The sequence below is a fragment of the Pipistrellus kuhlii genome, unplaced genomic scaffold (genome assembly GCF_014108245.1).
Source record: "Pipistrellus kuhlii isolate mPipKuh1 unplaced genomic scaffold, mPipKuh1.p scaffold_m20_p_35, whole genome shotgun sequence".
In the NCBI taxonomy this organism is placed as follows: Eukaryota; Metazoa; Chordata; class Mammalia; order Chiroptera; family Vespertilionidae; genus Pipistrellus; species Pipistrellus kuhlii.
The window spans coordinates 1,129,255-1,146,697 of NW_023425535.1; the positions used below are offsets into that span (position 1 = coordinate 1,129,255).

The following is a 17,443-nucleotide window of genomic DNA, read 5'->3' on the forward strand; positions in this document are numbered from 1 at the left end:
GGAGGCCACGGGCTGGTCACTGCACTGCAGGGAAGTGAGTCGTCAGAGAGGCCACCACGGAGGCCACGGGCTGGTCATGCACTGCAGGGGAGTGAGTCATCCCAGAGGCCACCACGGAGGCCACAGGCTGGTCATGCTCTGCAGGGAAGTGAGTCGTCAGAGAGGCCACCACGGAGGCCACGGGCTGGTCACGCACTGCAGGGGAGTGAGTCGTCAGAGAGGCCACCACGGAGGCCACAGGCTGGTCATGCTCTGCAGGGAAGTGAGTCGTCAGAGAGGCCACCACGGAGGCCACGGGCTGGTCATGCACTGCAGAGGAGCGTCATCCCCGGGCCTCCCTCAGCAGACTGTGGAGGAAGGGAGCACAGGAGAGTCCAGCTCCATCCACGTCCTGTCCCCTCACTGCGTGAGGTCAGCTCTCCTTCCTCTCTGCGGCTGGGTCAGGTTAGTGGCTCAGACTGAGGCCAGGACGTCCCCTTCCCCTAAAGGGTCGGAGATGCCCTGCTCCCCAGAAGACAGGGAATTGCCCGGGATCACGTTCCCCGTTGGGGAAGGACGTGGTCTCCGGAAACCACGTACAGCTTCCTGCGTCCTGAAGGGAAGGAATCGTCTGGGAGGAAAGTAGGGTCTTATCTGGAGAAGGAGGCCTCCCAGGGTCAGTGTCCTGGGAGGAGGCTGCAGCCCTGGGCCCACGCCCTGCCCGGTCATCCTCTCCTATCCCATACCACACGTCCCAGACGCGCTCAGCGCGTCCAAACCACAAGCTCCAGTGACAGAAAAAGTCTCTCTTCGTATTAGATCACGAGGTTTCAAGAAAACCTTTAAATCTACTTTCTATACTTTTACAAGCCAACTAATACAAGCCAGCAAAGCCGTGTCCTGGCTCCTTCTCCAGGGAGTGAGAAGAGGGAGAAGCACAGGGTTTGGGAGGCAGCCCGCTCCCCCGGGGCTCCTGCCACCAGCTGAGGGCAGCACAGGCTGAGCTCAGGCCGTCCACTGCGGGGGCCGCCCAGCGCCGCCCAGCACCACGAAGAGCTCACCTGGTCTCACGCCGAGAAAGATCTACCAGCCTCGGCGAGGACCTAAAACACCGCCTGCGGCAGCGGCACAAAGAGAAGCCTACAGTTCACCTACGGTTCCGGGGCCGAACTGCCAAGGTCAAGTCAAGCAGGGGCCAGCAGCTCGGCCCAGAGGCTCGGGGCAGGCAGCCCCGGAGCAGGCAGAGCGGCACAGGGCAGGCAGGGGGCGCTGGGGAGTGCTGGCTCGGAGAGAAGGCACCCCTGCGCTCACCCCCTCAGAGCACCCTCCCCCTGCACACGGTCAGACCAGCTGCTCCTGACCAGACTGTCAGCGTGGCCGCCAGCGTGCGGGGGAAGCGGCTCACTCCCCAGCTCTGGGCTGCCTCTCAGACAGGAGGCTCTGTCATGGCAGGAACATAAAGCCATCTCCAGGCCAACACTTCCACAAAAACCCTCGTCCTAAGACGTCGTAATCAATTTGGCAAAACAAACCCCTGGAAGCTGTCGGGCCTAGGTTGCCTAAGAGTGACACGACCTTGTCTCGCTGTGCGCCAGTCCCGCAGACGCAACGGTTAGATTTCCACGCAGGAAAGAAACCTTCCCCACCCTGGGAAGGAAGGCGACTCTCCCTCTCTGCTCCCGCTTCGAGGACGCGAGGCCGGGGAACAGCCCCACGGCAGCCTCTCGGTCTGCGGGACAGGCCACTCCCTGCGTCCCCTCCACCAGTCCCTCGCCGAGCTCCTTCCAACCGCCCTACCCTCTTCCTCGCTGCACCGGCCCTTCCTTCACCAGCACAGCTGCCGCACAGCTGGATCCCAGCCCTTCACGCTCACACCCACGGGCAGGGCCACCGACATGTCTGGCTGATCCGCTTGCTCTGAAGCCACGAGGACCTGGAGGGGCTGGATAGGAGGGTGAGAGGCGACAGGGCTTGTGCTTACAACTGGCCTCCAATTACAGTCCATCAGCTCACCGACTTCACAGGAAAACGGGAAGCACAAGGCTTTAGATGCTTAGCCTGTCTCATGATGAGAAATACAAACTAAAACTACGACATACATCATCAGCAAATAAAGGTTTTTTAAAAATCAAATACTACCGGTGTTGCAAAAGTGTGGAAAGCAGGCGTGCTTACAATTGCTGGTGGGAAACCAAACTGGTGAGTCACCTAAAATGGCAACTTCTCTCAGAATGACCAATGCGCACACACATGGAGCAATTCCTCCTTTAGGATTCTGTCCTCACACACACGGCAACAGAGGGCTGGACACCCTCACTGGCCAGGGGCGGGGGGCGGACAGGGTTAATGGGGTGGCTGGTGGAGAGGAAGGCCAGGAGGCATGAGAGGGGCGCCTGGGGCCCAGCCGGTGAGGGAGGCCCGGAGGGGAAGCACCGGGACAGTGAGGGAGGCCAGGAGGGGAGCACCGGGACGGTGAGGAAGGATCAGGAGGGGGAGCACCATGATGGTGAGAGAGGAGGGAGGCCAGGAGGGGGAGCATTGGGATGATGAGGAAGGATCAGGAGGGGGAGCACCATGATGGTGAGAGAGGAGGGAGGCCAGGAGGGGGAGCACCGGGATGGTGAGGGAGGCCAGGAGGGGAGCACCGGGACGGTGAGGAAGGATCAGGAGGGGGAGCTCCGTGACGGTGAGAGAAGAGGGAGGCCAGGAGGGGGAGCACCGAGACGGTGAGGAAGGCCAGGAGGGGAGCACCAGGACGGTGAGGAAGGATCAGGAGGGGGAGCACCATGATGGTGAGAGAGGAGGGAGGCCAGGAGGGGGAGCACCGGGATGGTGAGGGAGGCCAGGAGGGGAGCACCAGGACGGTGAGGAAGGATCAGGAGGGGGAGCTCCATGACGGTGAGAGAAGAGGGAGGCCAGGAGGGGGAGCACCGAGACGGTGAGGAAGGCCAGGAGGGGGAGCACCATGACGGTGAGAGAGTAGGGAGGCCAGGAGGGGAGCACCGAGACGGTGAGGGAAGAGGGAGGCGGGGGGGGGGGGGAACACGGTGATGGTGAGGGAGGAGGGAGGCCAGGAGGAGGAGCACTGGGACGGTGAGGAAGGCCAGGAGGGGGAACACTGGGACGTTGAGAGAGGAGGGAGGGGGAGCACCGTGACAGTGAGGGAGGAGGGAGGGGGAGCACCAGGATGGTGAGGGAGGCCAGGAGGGGGAGCACCGGGATGGTGAGGGAGGCCAGGAGGGGGAGCACCGGGATCGTGAGGGAGGCCAGGAGGGGGAGCACCGGGATCGTGAGGGAGGCCAGGAGGGGGAGCACCGGGATGGTGAGGGAGGCCAGGAGGGGGAGCACCGGGATGGTGAGGGAGGCCAGGAGGGGGAGCACCGGGATGGTGAGGGAGGCCAGGAGGGGGAGCATTGTGACCCTGACCTGTACACATCTCTTAAGGCCCGACTCTGCAACTCGGAGAGGAGAGGCCCCCTTTCCGCCATTGCACGTGGACCATGCCCAGGTCCTCCTCAGTGCAAACTGCTTTTTAAAATAACGTGCATTTGAAAGTCTAGGAAGTAAAATAAAACTGCAAAAGCACAACCAACCGGAATGATTTTCCAACTCTGGAAAACCAGAAAGCAATTAAACAGGTCATGGCCTACATTTAAAAACATACAAAATAAAATAGAAAATGCCTGAGTCCATCTGACATCTAAGAACTAAGTCTTTGGAGAGAATATTTGGTTCAGCTCTATGTGAGTGAACTAGTTTCAACGTAAAAGCTACTTTTCTTATGAAAGGTCATGGTCAAAATAATTGAAAGTCTGTATTTCTACAAAGAAAATACAACATATCAACATAAGCAAAGGAATGTGGCTCAATGAAGAGAGCCTCGCACCGTCAGCACGGAGGTGGGAGGTCGGAGGGTGGAGGTCGGAGGTCAGAGGCTGCCCCAGTCAGCTTCCTATTGCCATGGGACACAGCACCGCGGACCCTGGAGCAAAACCACACAGATGACCGTCTGACGGCGGGGCGGCCCGCTCAGGGCTTCCCCTCTGAGGCTGCGGGAAGGACACACGTCCACGTGCATGCAGGTGCTGGCAGAAGGCACGCCTTGCCCTTTATAACTGAGGGCAGTCTCCTTGGGGCTGTGAGCCATCTGCCGCCCTCATCCCCCGTCAGTCAACCCCTCGCATCTTCAAGCCCACTCCGGCCTGCAATCCGCCGTCCTCCTGCCCCGGCCACAGGAGGCCCCGTGCTTCCGGGAGCTCGCGGATCCCCCTCGATCGACATAAGGTGACCGTGGGAGTGGCAGCTCCTCACAGGGGCAGGTTCTGGGCGGAGGGCAGGACATCCCTGGGGACCACTTTGGAATTTTTGTTTATCAGACCGCCTTACTTTCCTTCCCACTCAGGAGGCTGTTCAATGTTACTGCCCTCCCACTCCCAAACCAAGAGATGACACCAGGCCCTCACTGCGCTCAGCGGGCCTGGCTTCATGCAATGAAGTCTCACTTGGCGTTTAGATGCCGCAAGGTATGGACTGAGGCTGCCTCTCAGGAAATATTCTGCTGAGCACAGAAGTCACTCTGTGAGAACAAGCTTTGTTAAGAGAAACTGATTCTATAAATAAACACCCGACTGTATTCATCTTCAAATGAGCTACAATTAAAGGAGGACAGGCCAGTTCTGTGGCTGCTCTAATGAAGGCTGGGCCAAGAACGAGCCACAGTGGCAGCTAATTAGAACTCGCCACATACAAAGTAAACACAAAGCATAAGCAGCCTAGGATTCCTGGGGAGCGTGCCACAAAAACCAGTGAGCTCCACTGTAAATGGCGCTCAGCTCTGCCTAGCAAGTAGCACTAACACTGACATCTTCTCTTTGGTGGCTTTTAGAGTTATAATTCCATGTACATCCCCAGCAGGAGGAGGATATAGATATAGATATAGATATAGATATAGATATAGATATAGATATAGATATAGATATAGATAGATATATAGATAGATACATATCTCACAGCACAGCTGAGGCAAGGCCGCAGCTGGAGGAGGGCATACATCCTCGGGTGAGAAAAAAAAGGCTAATAGAAAGTTTCAGAGACAAAACTAGTAAAATTAACTATAACTACAATAAATAGGAGACACACAAAACAAAAAATATATTAAAATGACCTCAAACACATAAAGGATGGAGGGGGTAGTAAAAATATAGTGCTTTTAAAATTCGTTTGAACTTACGTGCCTACCAGTTTAAAAAAGACTTCTATATAAGATAGAAATGGATATATCATTGTAACCACAAACCAAAACCTACAAAAATACACAAAATATTGTGTAAAGAGAAAGGAACCCAACCAAAACACTACAGAAAACCAACAAATCCAAAGGAAAGGAAAGATATCAAGAGAAGAAGACAGGCAGAGAACAACAAAAACAGTTAACAAAAGGTTAGTAAGCCACACCTATCAGTAATAACTTTAAGTGTAAATGGGCTAAATGTGCCAATCAAAAGACAGAGGGATTAAAAAACAACCCATCTACATACTGCCCACAAGGGACTCACCTTGGAGCAGTGGTCTCAGCCTTTCTGATGCCACGACCCTTTAATGCAGCTCCTCACGCTGTGGTGACCCCCAACCAGAAAATTATTTTCGTGGTTACTCCATAACTGTTATGAATCGGAACGTAAGATCACCAGGGGTCAACAACGTTTAACAAGGGTCAGTTCACGGACTCACTGCTCTGAGAGAGCTGCCCCGCGGCTCCGGGCAAACATTATCCCTGACACTCACACCACCTCTGAAGGCTGTATTATTGCCCTAATTTTACTCATCAGGAAACGAGAGCCCAGAGAAGGGCTCTTCTTCAAAGTCTCATGGCTAGTAAATCCCTGTCCGTCTAACCCCAAACCTACAGAGGGCGCTTGGGAAGACACCAGGGCATTTTCCTTATTATCCTCAGCTGCACTCAGGGTGTACCAGGCGTCTTCAAACTACAGCCCGCGGGCCACATGCGGCCCGCAGAGGAGTCTGATCCGGCCCGCCAGGTTTTTTGGGCAGTGAGCGCAGCTGAGGTGTTACACTAGGAATTAGTAGTTCATATAGTCCGGCCCTCCAGCTCTCTGAGGGACCGTGATCTGGCCCCCACTTTAAAAAGTTTGAGGACCCCTGGCAGAGCCACGCCCTGGGAACATGTATCCCCAAGATGGCAGACATGTTGTCAGCTTGGCCTTCATATCAGCCCAGGTGTCAGCAGGGGAGGGACTAGATATGTAAATCCAGGCAGGCTAGGGCCTATGTAAGAATGCAAATAAGTTGGTGTTACCTCCTGGTATTGGGGTATAAAATAAATGTGCTGAGAGGGGTCGTCGTCTTCCTGCCTCTCCTCTCCAGCAGATAGGATGGCGGCCCACCCAGCTCCCAGCTTTAAATCTATATCTGTGTCTTCTCTCTTTATTTCTATTATTTCTCAATCCCTGGCCGCCTCCACTTAGAACCGGTTTGTTCCTCTCTCTTTCCATGCGGGATGTGGAAAAGGGAGATCCCCGCCATGTCTGGCCCCCGCTGCATCAGGCCCCCTCACAAACCCTGTGCACAAACCCTCACAGAGCAACACAGAATAACTCTAACCCAGGCCCGAGCAAGCCCATAAAATGTCCCTAAGACACTGTAAGCCCCCCTTCCCTCTCTCCCTCCCTGCCTTCTTCCCTACCTTCCTCTCTCCCTTCTTCCCTTCCTTCCTTCCTCTCTTCACTCAAGGGTATTTTCCCATTGATTTTGAGAGGGTGTGGAAGAGAGAGGGAAAGACAGAAAGCAATGTCGATGTGAGAGAAACACATCAATTGGTTGCCTCTTGCATGAACCTCAACCAGGGCCCAGCCAGGAAGGAGCCTGCAACCAAAGTACACATCCTTGACCAGAATTGCACCCGGGACCCTTCGGCCCATAGGCCTACATTCTATCCACTGAGCCAAACCAGCTACAGCAAGTTTGTCTTTAAAAGAAGACTATAAACACATGCAAGTTGAGAAAATATAAAAATAACATATTTCAGTGGCACTCTACCTTAGAAATGCTACTTGAATGACTCATGGGATGTCCCAAAGTCTTCTCATTCTGCAAGAAAACCAAACAGGGGATTAAAATGTGCAAAGAACAAGTCACAACAATGGTACTGACGAATCTTTCCCTCAACTAGAATTTGCTGAACACAAACGACTATGTACCGGGTCAGCTAATATATTATGGAGAATTTGGCAAAGATGAATAAAACAATAGTCCCTGCCCTAAAGGAAAAAAAATCACCAGGAATTTGGAATTAACTGTAAAAACAAGAGGGCAGTAAATGTCTTATGACACATTCACCTGGAGGGTCACAGGCAAGAAATGGCATGCTCAGATGTGTGTGGGGTGGTCCATTCTGAGGACCCTGTAAAACAGGGGAAAGAAAGCAAGACAGCGGATGCCACCTCGTTCATTTGCTGTCAAAGTGTTGGTACTCAACAGGGACATGGCACAGCTCACATCTATTCCCTCAAGCCTGTTCTCCTCCTGAATTAGAGGAATGTGAGTCAGGCTAGCTTCTTCCCTCTCATCCCTCTCCACATTCAGTCTTACATCAAATTCTTCCTCCTTAATGCCTTTCAATCTCATCTTCATTTCCATTGTCAAAGTCTTAGTTTAGGTCTCTTCATTTCTCACTTGGAATTCTTGAATAACTTCCTAAGTGGTCTTTCTGCTTTTAAGTTGACTTTCCTAAGATATATTGCTATCGACTGAATTGCATCCCCCCCATTCATATGTTGAAGTCCTAACCTCCAGTGCTTGGAATCTATATATATAAAAGCCTAAGCAACCATCCAACCATTAGACCACATGTGTCAAACACAAGGCCCGCAGGCCAAATCCGTCCCGCCAGGCCTTGCAATGTGGCCCGCACCGCGCTGTCATCACTGCACTCCGCTGCGTTTCCATCACAATGACAGTTTATGACTGTTCAGTAAACCATTCGGCCCGCGATTTAGGCCGGATTTTAGATTTTGGCCCCTTCTCTGATTGAGTTCGACACCCCTACATTAGACTGTCCCACTGGTACCTATGATGCACAATGCCCACTAGGGGGCAGACACTCCAACTGGTAGCTGTGACATGCACTGGCCACCAGGGGGCAGACACTCAACACAGGAGCTGCCCAATGCTGTCTCCTTTATTTTTACAACAATGTATCTGTGCAATTTTTGTTATATTCTCTATTTTATAAACCTAAGTGGAAACCAAAGCTCAGGTCTCTTAAGTGTAATACAATATATCTAGACAATGCTATTAAGTGTTTAGTCTCAATGGAATATTTGTTGGTCTTAAGTTAGTCAATTAGACAGTTATAAAGGAAAATAACAAAATTACAAAGTATACTCAGAGTGTTGGCAATATGTTTCCAAAGACTGTTTAAAAAACTAATTAGGAATTTCATTCAATCATCTATTCACACATTCCCTCACTGGGAATGAAAAGCCCCTCTGCCCACAGAATAGGTAAATCTGTAACCATTTAAGTTTTATTCTCGAGTCAGGAATGTGCTACGGACAAACACAGGTACTGCTGTGAATTCAGGCTTAAAGGCACATCCACTGGGGATTTACTATTAAATTTTCATTTGATCTGCTAAATTAAAACAAAGATAATATACACCTTGGATTATCTGTATACAAAACCAATTATAATCACCATTACAAAAAAAAAAAATGGCCAGTTTAAAACCAGCTAGAAACTACAGAGAAGTCCTGAGGTATGAAAAAAAGCAATGATTCACTCTGACATTCATCATTCCATAAAGAAGGGATATTATGGTGGGGAGAGGACTAGCAGCTAAGCTAGATAACATTAGAAATCCAGACTGAGAGTTAAAAGTTGCTCTTTGTCTTATGAACTTGGGACATAAATTTAATGATGTAAGCCTTTATTTTGATTCCCTTGTTAAAACAATAAACTGCATTGGTAAAATCAAACTAATAACGAGCTCCAAAAGATGCAGATGTTTTAAAGCCTGAAGCCTATTGACATTTAGGATTGCTTCTCCACTGTTTGGTAGGAAATTAATAATTTATTTCCAACGGACTTTTCCCCCCTTAAATATTGCAACATTTATTTGGACTTACTGACAAATCTAACAAGCTCAGAACCATGACAGACCTATTTTTCAGCAAGCAAATCTCAGGATTCATTCAACTCAGTTACTCATTCATTCCATCCTATATACTATGTGACTACCAAATGCGAACAGCTGCAGCAGTGACAGAATATGTCAAAAATAAATGTGGTTCCTAGGCCTGTTCCAATGATGGCATTACCGCAGAACTGCTTCGAAAGAGTTTTGATGGGGAATGCCAACTAGGGAAGAGCTGGAAAATGACATAAAAAAGCACAGCTATGAGTCATATCAGGATAGAGGAAGTGACACCATTCTCTCCTATGGTCACACAGGCATGTTTCTGAATGAGAAGGCAAGTTTACCAACATCAATGTCAAGAACTGGAATTGGGCAATCCAAGGAGAATAAGACCTCCCTTCCAGTTCAAGCTGCAACTAAGTTTCAATAACCAAGTAATAAAAACCTTGGCCAGTTATTTTCATACTAGAGGCCCAGTGCGTGAAAATTTGTGCACTCAGGGTGGGAGGGGCCCAAACCCAGCCTGTGAGAGTGCACAGTCTGGGAACCCTGGGGGATGTCCAACTGATGGTTTAGGCCACATGTGTCAAACACAAGGCCCGCGGGCCAAATCCGTCCCGCCAGGCCTTGCAATGTGGCCCGCACCGCGCTGTCATCACTGCACTCCGCTGCGTTTCCATCACAATGACAGTTTATGACTGTTCAGTAAACCATTCGGCCCGCGATTTAGGCTGGATTTTAGATTTTGGCCCCTTCTCTGATTGAGTTCGACACCCCTAGTTTAGGCCCACTCCTTGCAGGGAACGGGCCTAAGCCAGTCTGGCCTTTCTCTGCCAGAGGTAACTGGCTGGCTGGCCCCGCCTCCACTGGTGGCCTCCCTCTGTGGGAGGCGACCAGCTGGCTAGCGGCCAGCCCCCCAATTGTCCCTCTGCAGCCGCAGGTTGCCACTGCCTGCCTTCCCCCCACCCCCTCCAGTCACCATCCCTTCCCTCTGCCTGCTGGCACCCGCCTTAGCTGGCCTGGTGCTGCCTGCTTGCCGGCCCCACCCCTGCTGACCAATCATTCTGCTGTTGCATTGATTTGCATATTAGGCTTTTATGATATAGGATAATCTTTAATTCATTCAGTAACTGCTTAATTGGTCCCCCATTTTTTAACCCAAGGAGCAATGGAAGTCTCTGTTTCACTTCTGGAAACGGAAACTGTTACCCTCCTTCCTCAGAGACAGCGCCAGGTGCCCCCTCGCGGTGAGACACACACCTCCAGGCTTGCTCGCATCCCCGTGACTTTTGGGGGGGGGGCTCTTTTTTCTACACTGAACATGCATGTTCTCATGTTTTCCCCCTCAGGCTGCACCTGGAGTCACTTGGGGATGATCCTAAAATGCGCGCTGTGGTTTGGTGGGTCTGAGGTGCCCTGGGATTGCTCATTTCTCAGGAAAGCTCTGCTGCTGTTCCCAGACCACACTTCACAGGCAAGTTCCACTCAGATCCTGGGCCACAATAATCCACAAATGATGACTCATTTTTTAAAAACTCAGGTATAAGTGAATATCATGACTCATTTTTTAAAAAGTAAATCATAAAGCATGACTACCGTAAAACTAAATTTCTATGGAAAAGGTGGCAGTGAGCTCACCAGTGAGTCAATACAAATCAATCAATCAGAAAACAAACTGATATATAGATTGGGAAATAGGTACTATGTCTGAGGTGTGAGAAAAGTTTTGTTAATGTAAGAAGTTACAAAATCACAAAGATAAAAATCAGCTCTGTTGAAGAATAAAGACATTTCACAATCTGGCCAGTCCTGTCAATGTTTTGCAAGTCCATGTGTGGCTCTAATACAATGTATTTTTTTTTCTAACCTAAATTATTTACTTTAATATAATAATAAATGACCGTTTATTGATAGACATAGACACGAGGGGGGTGAGGGGCAATGTGGGATAAGGACACATATGTAATACCTTCCTCAATAAAAAAACCCACAATGTGCTTTGGGGCAGAGCTGAGCCACGAGCCCACAGAGGCCAAACAAGTCCTGGGAACCGGGAGCCAGGAATTAGCAAGAAGACAATGAGGTGAGGTGTCTAAGCAAGTTTCTGGGATTCTGCCTAAAGGAGTCAAACAATAGAACTTCATGTAGGAATTTCCCTGAAACTCTGACCAGGACCAGCCATTAAAACAAAGCAAAACGAACAAACAAAAAGCCCCTGTGTGTAACAGACAATATTCATCCCACCAAGAGAACTCCAACTCTGTTCTGAGCAGCACAGGGCCCAACCCAAAGCTCTCACTTTCTCACACTTCTGCAGCTAAAGGTGAAAACATAAGAAAGTTCTCTGTGAAACAATTAACCTCGGGGGTTTCTGGGGGAATTTCGCTCTCCTGGCACAGCCGCTGCTTCTTGCTCCAGCCTTCTTCCTTCCCCACTTCGCCTGGAATACAGATGCCGCCCAGGGAGAGGAGCCACCTGAGGCTGGGAGAATGTGCACCAGAAGTCTCAAACCTTTCGTTCTCAGGAATCATTTACAATGTAAAAAACTGGACTGCCAAAACCTACTGTTTATGTGGGTTATATTTACTGATATTTACCACATTAGAAATGAAAACAATTTTTAAAATGAGTCTCTTAATTCATTTAGAAATGCCAATAACAAATTCAGTTAACATAAATAACATTTCAATAAGAAATAACTATTTTTCCAAACAAAACACCTCAAGTGAGCAGAGTAGCATAATTTTACATTTTTGCAAATCTTGTTACATATTTCTAAAAATCTATAGATGTTTCTCAATCTTGTTCTAAACTTAAATGTAGAAGACAGCTACATTCTCATATCTGCTTGTGAATTCAATCTCCTCTGATATGATGTTTTGATAGAAGCAAATCGAGAAAAGTTGGCTTTACAGTAGCTCCCAACCCCATTCATTTATAGCTTTGCTTTCTGTGTTTTCAGTTACCTGTAGTCAATTGTGATTTGAAAATGTTACATGCAAAATTCCAGATATTTTGAGAGACCATGTTCACATAACTATAATTGCAGTATACTGTTATAATTGTTCTAGTTTTAGTTTCTGTTGTTACTCTTACAAGTTAGACGTTATCATAAGTAAGTATGCGTATGGAAAAACACAGTATAAAAAAGGGGACTAGTTCAGCTAACAACCCACAAGTGCTCCGCTCTGTGACAATCATTGCAGTAAAAGTGTTTTATAGCAGATATACAAAGAAGAAATAACACCTCATCTCTAATGCAGAGGATAGTCAATTAAAACTGACACACATTAAAATTAGCAGAAAAGAATATAAAAATAGCCGAAACCGGTTTGGCTCAGTGAAAGGTCCCAGGTTTGATTCCGGGTGAGGGCATGTACATTGGTTGCGGGCACATCTCCGGTGGGGGGTGTGCAGGAGGCGGCTGGTCGATCTTTCTCTCTCATCGATGTTTCTGGCTCTCTATCTCTCTCCCTTCCTCTCTGTAAAAAATCAATAAAATATATTTTTTTTAAAAGAAGAATATAAAAATATTATGACTGTCTTCCAAATGCTCAAAAAGTCAAAGAGATATAAGCTATAAAAAAACAATAAAATCAAACTTGCAAAGATAAGCAGCAAGTCTTTGTATAGTTGTAAAAAAAACTATACAAAGACACACTCATCAACACCATAGATAAGATAATAAGGAATTCTTAAAAAGAGTCCAAGAAGCCCACGGGATGGCAGGAAAAAGAGAAGAAAGAGTGAGAGAGGGAAAGAGGAGAGGACAAACAGAAAACATAAAAGTTAAATGACACACTTAATGCCTAAGATAGCAAAAATTGTCATGAGAGCATACAGCAATTGGAGAAGCATCTGCCCAAGAAAATCTACTATATCTCAGTAGCAACAGTTAGTAACTTAGCATTTGAGACACAACCCAGGACCTCCTCAGAGCTGCACTCCGGAGGAGTGAAGCCAATAAATAATGCTCCCTTTCCCCAGCTCTCAACAGAATAGATGGTATCTCCTGGAGAGGAGCAGGCCTCAAACGTGACACATTCTGCTGCACTAACTCTACCCTGTCAAAGCTATGTTCCAGGCAAAGTGACTCAGAGACAGGTTTGGGCTCTCTTCTGCAGAGTATTCACTAGCAGAGCAGAAGCTCGACCACAGCTGTGACAAACTGACAGGGGCCCTAACTGTGCTCGACCCAGCATGCCAACCGGGTGAAGTTCCACACCAAGAGAGGCAAGCCAACGAAATGGGCTCCAGTCCTACCAGCACGCTGCTCAGAAAGCAGGGATGTCACTCCAAAATACGCGGCCCACTGTACCTGCCCCCAGCTCTGAAGCAGAGGCTCAGATTTCACAAAGGTGGAAAGGCAGGCCAAAAGAAGAGTGTTGATAAGCTATCACCAAACAAACAAACAAACAAACAAAAAACCCCAAACACAACAACAACGACATTGTTTGGAATGGAGTAGGCAGGCATTACAGCCTAAGGGTGCTGTCAAAAATGCTGACTTTTTAAGAAGAGACTGGTAGCTTTACAAGAGCAAATGGCTAAACCATAAAACAACTATAAGTATATCACATAAAACCAAGGACAGAGAAAGCTAAGAAGGTTCTCCAGAGATTATAAGATACCTCAAATACTGGCCTCAAAAATAAACGCAGTGGTCCCAGGATGGATTGATTGGATTTAGGTGAAAGCTACATTCAGTTTGGTCCCAGGACAAAACTGGAATTACAACTGAAATATAGAAAAATCACCCTGAATAACTAACTGAAGACTAGCTGGAGATAAGCTTTATCACCAAGGACTTACAGAGGAAGCCACCTCAAGGCTGATAGGAGATGCGGAGGCCCAGAGAGCTGGCTAAGCACTCATGGGCAGCAGCTGAAGTTCCAAAGGGATATGTCAGCTTGGGGCGGGGAACCCCCCGAGAAGTGCAGGGTCTAACCCCCAAACCAGGCTCCCAGCCCTGAGCACCAGAACTGGGAATGGCACCCCTTAGCATCTGTCCACCAAGGAAAGACAGCTAGAAATGCAGGCACCTTCTTTCGGGGCCAATGTACAAAATTTCACTTACAGCCACTCACCCTGGGCAGCCACTCCCACAGGTCACCTACTAAGCCTGAGAGCAGAGCGGAATAGAGCATGTGAGGATTATCTGTGGTTAGTGGCTCTGGGGAGAGAGCTGAAGGTCAGCCACCAGGAACCCTGTGCTGAATCACTCCCCCATACTGCAGAAGACATCTTTCTCAGGCAGAGAATTCCCCTCCATGCAATGTCAGCCGCGAGAGAAGCAACAGCCCCACTCCTCTCACCCCACTCTGGGGAGCTTAGCCCTGCTGAGGAGTACAGCTCGAGGCTCTTTAAGTGGCTGAGGCTAACAGATGGCCTGAAGGAAAAGACAGATCTCTGGGTGCTTTGAGCCTTTTGCTGACCAGACCCTGGGCCCAGTGCTGATAAAAGCCAACCTTGGTACACACCTTGGTCCTCTCCATGAGCAACCAAGCCCAGGAGAGGGAGCCACAAGCTATGGATGGCTGGTAGCTTCAAATAGGTTGCCCAGGGTTAGTCACAGACAGCATCTGATAGTGGCCTACATCACTGTCTGAAGAGGTCCAGAACCAATACACTCAGACAATAACAGAGCAGTATCCAATGAGCTTCAAAGCAGCATATCCACAAAGAGATCTTGGCAGATACCAAGGTGAATTCTGCTTTGTGTGATCAATACCTGCACAGCAGCTTGTATGATGTTTTGGGGCTGAGCCTCACCGTCAGCCAGCTCAACCCCACACACTAACGGGCCAATGGTAATCAAGTATCAATTACAAAAGGAGGGACCACAGAAGGCACCCAAGAAACATTCTTAAAGCACCCATCTTTAATCAGGCGTCCTCAAACTTTTTAAAGTGGGGGCCAGATCACGGTCCCTCAGAGAGCTGGAGGGCCGGACTATATGAACTACTAATTCCTAGTGTAACACCTCGGCTGCGCTCACTGCCCAAAAAACCTGGCGGGCCGGATCAGACTCCTCTGCGGGCCGCATGTGGCCCGCGGGCCGTAGTTTGAAGACCCCTGTTTAATGATCATGGACACTGTGCCATTGGGTCCCACAGGTCACCTACTAAGACTGAAGTGGATTTGGAAAACAAGGTAGAAAAATACATCCAATCAGAGCAGCAAAAAGAATTTAAAAAATGAGGATAGTTTAAGGGACCTTTGAGACAACATGAAGCATAATAATATCCCTGTCATATGTGCTCCAGAAAGAGAAAAAAGAAAGCAAAGGATTGAAAACCTAGTTAAAGAAATAATGACAGAACCCTCCTGCCTCACTTCCCCCCTCTATAACTTGCTTTCTGAGTCCATGCAGCCTAGCTGGCTTACTTCTTTCAAGACTTACTTCTACCTCTGTGGCTTTCTAAATAAACTTTTGCTTGCATTTGAGTTCTAACTCAAATTGAGGACTGAGGTCTAACATCTGATGCTGTTCACAATTGACAAGACCATAGCAGGTAACCATTTGCTAATCATCTTTATTCCCTGGATTTCATTTTGTCTTTTATAAAGTAAGCTTGTGTGGAGGAGTAAGAGATATGATCTCTTTGGTTCTTCTAAATCCTCAAATGTGATTCAATGTGGGGTATGTTGCCCTATTTAGTTTCACTCAGCACTATAAATATTGTGATTTCACAAACTTACCCCTGAAGTTATAAATAAATGGGGTTATAGTTCCAAAAACCCTTCTAACACAGACTAATAAATTAAATGTTTTAAAATGTTAAATTTAACACTGTATAATCAAAATGATAATTTTCCTAATAACATAATGATGAATCCCATTTTTTTTAAATTCACTTTCCATTAAGTAATTTTTATTTTCATTTTCCCCATATAAAATAAAATGATGCTGAAAAAAAGATTTTTGTATTCCTTGTTAATATTTTTAAAACCTTAATTACATAATCTTTATTATGAACAGATTTTAATTTCTGTCATTTAAAAGCTATTAAGATATCTAATAAAAACATAAATGCTTGAAGTAGCTGAAAATCATTATCAATACAAATCAAAATATATTTCTTATAAAAATTATTATAGAAATTGTAACACTTTTACTACTCCCTATATGTATGATAAGTAAGTAACCTTTGTAAAAAGACTATTAAATTTTTTTAGTGTAGAATGTACTCATCAGGGAACACATTTTGCCCTTGGGAATGACGAAGTCACAAAACAAAGGTGGCTTCTCTTGCAGAGCTAAAGAAAACAGTGCAGAAGGAGAATGCTGATCTTCTATTGTCTCAGAGCTCAGAGTGTATGTGCTCAAGGAATGTTTGCTTACTTAAGAGCGTCAAAACGATAAATGATAGTTTATGAAGAAATATGTGTATCCAATTTGGCACATATCCCTTGAGCCTCTGATTCTTTTCACCTTTGTTATTTTTGTCCATACAGCTCTAGAACATCTAGCCTCACAAAGTTAACAGCAGCAGCATCCACACAAAATAAGACAGACATGCAAATAGCAACATTAGGATGTCTCTGCCAAATGAAATTACATGTCTGACTCTCTCCCTCCCCCATACACACACACATAAATAATACCAACAAATAGAAGGCGGCCCTTGGTTACTGTTCCATCTTTTATGCATTTCCATCCCATAAGAAGCCAAAAGACTTTCCCAGAATGAATGCTCCCACAGAACGAACAAGGTGGCTGTGAGAACAATATTTCCACCAGAAGATAAAAGACAGCCTGAGACTGTTCTCATTCAGATTATACACTAAGTTGTCTTTCTCAAGATTTTTTCCAAAGCATGATTCCATAATTTAAAATTATGTGGGCAAAATCACAGCAATAAAAAAGACTTTTCTTATACCAACAGTAGGAGGATATCGTGGGGCGGGGGTGGGGGTGGGGGTGGGGGGAAATGCTATAATTTGTATGCTTGTTTATTTGACTTCATAATATTTTTCACAGTTTCAAGGAACAGTTTTGTTAGGAAAAACATTCTTGAAAATGGGATTAAACCTAAACTGTTCAGCTTCTCTGGCTGGGAACCTGACTAGTGAGGCACCCTATAACTCATTCCCTCTCTCTGCTATTTGTTTCCTGTGGCCCAGCCGCATCCCTGCAATAAGTGAGGTGCCACTGCTGACAGGCACCTGTCCTACCGGGGTTCATTTTCCATCACGATGCGGAGTCCTCCCTCCGTGCAGCTCTCCCAGCAGCACAGCATGTAGGCGGGCTCCACCCGCACGGCCCCGCGGCCCACCGCACAGCGGCCAGAGCAGCCAGCGGAG

The 17,443-nt window shown here is 47.6% G+C and overlaps 1 protein-coding gene across 6 annotated transcripts in view; it reads right to left on the bottom strand.

The window, feature by feature from the left end:
- Nucleotides 1-17,443, bottom strand: part of MARCHF8 (membrane associated ring-CH-type finger 8) — a 76,996-nt gene that overhangs the window by 8,093 nt on the left and 51,460 nt on the right. For all 6 annotated transcript variants that reach the window (XM_036461159.2, XM_045570663.1, XM_045570660.1 and 3 more), the window contains one exon: nucleotides 7,036-7,086. In XM_036461159.2, the coding sequence (XP_036317052.1) occupies nucleotides 7,036-7,086 (51 nt within the window). Of the gene's footprint in view, nucleotides 1-7,035; nucleotides 7,087-17,443 lie in introns of those variants that run through there.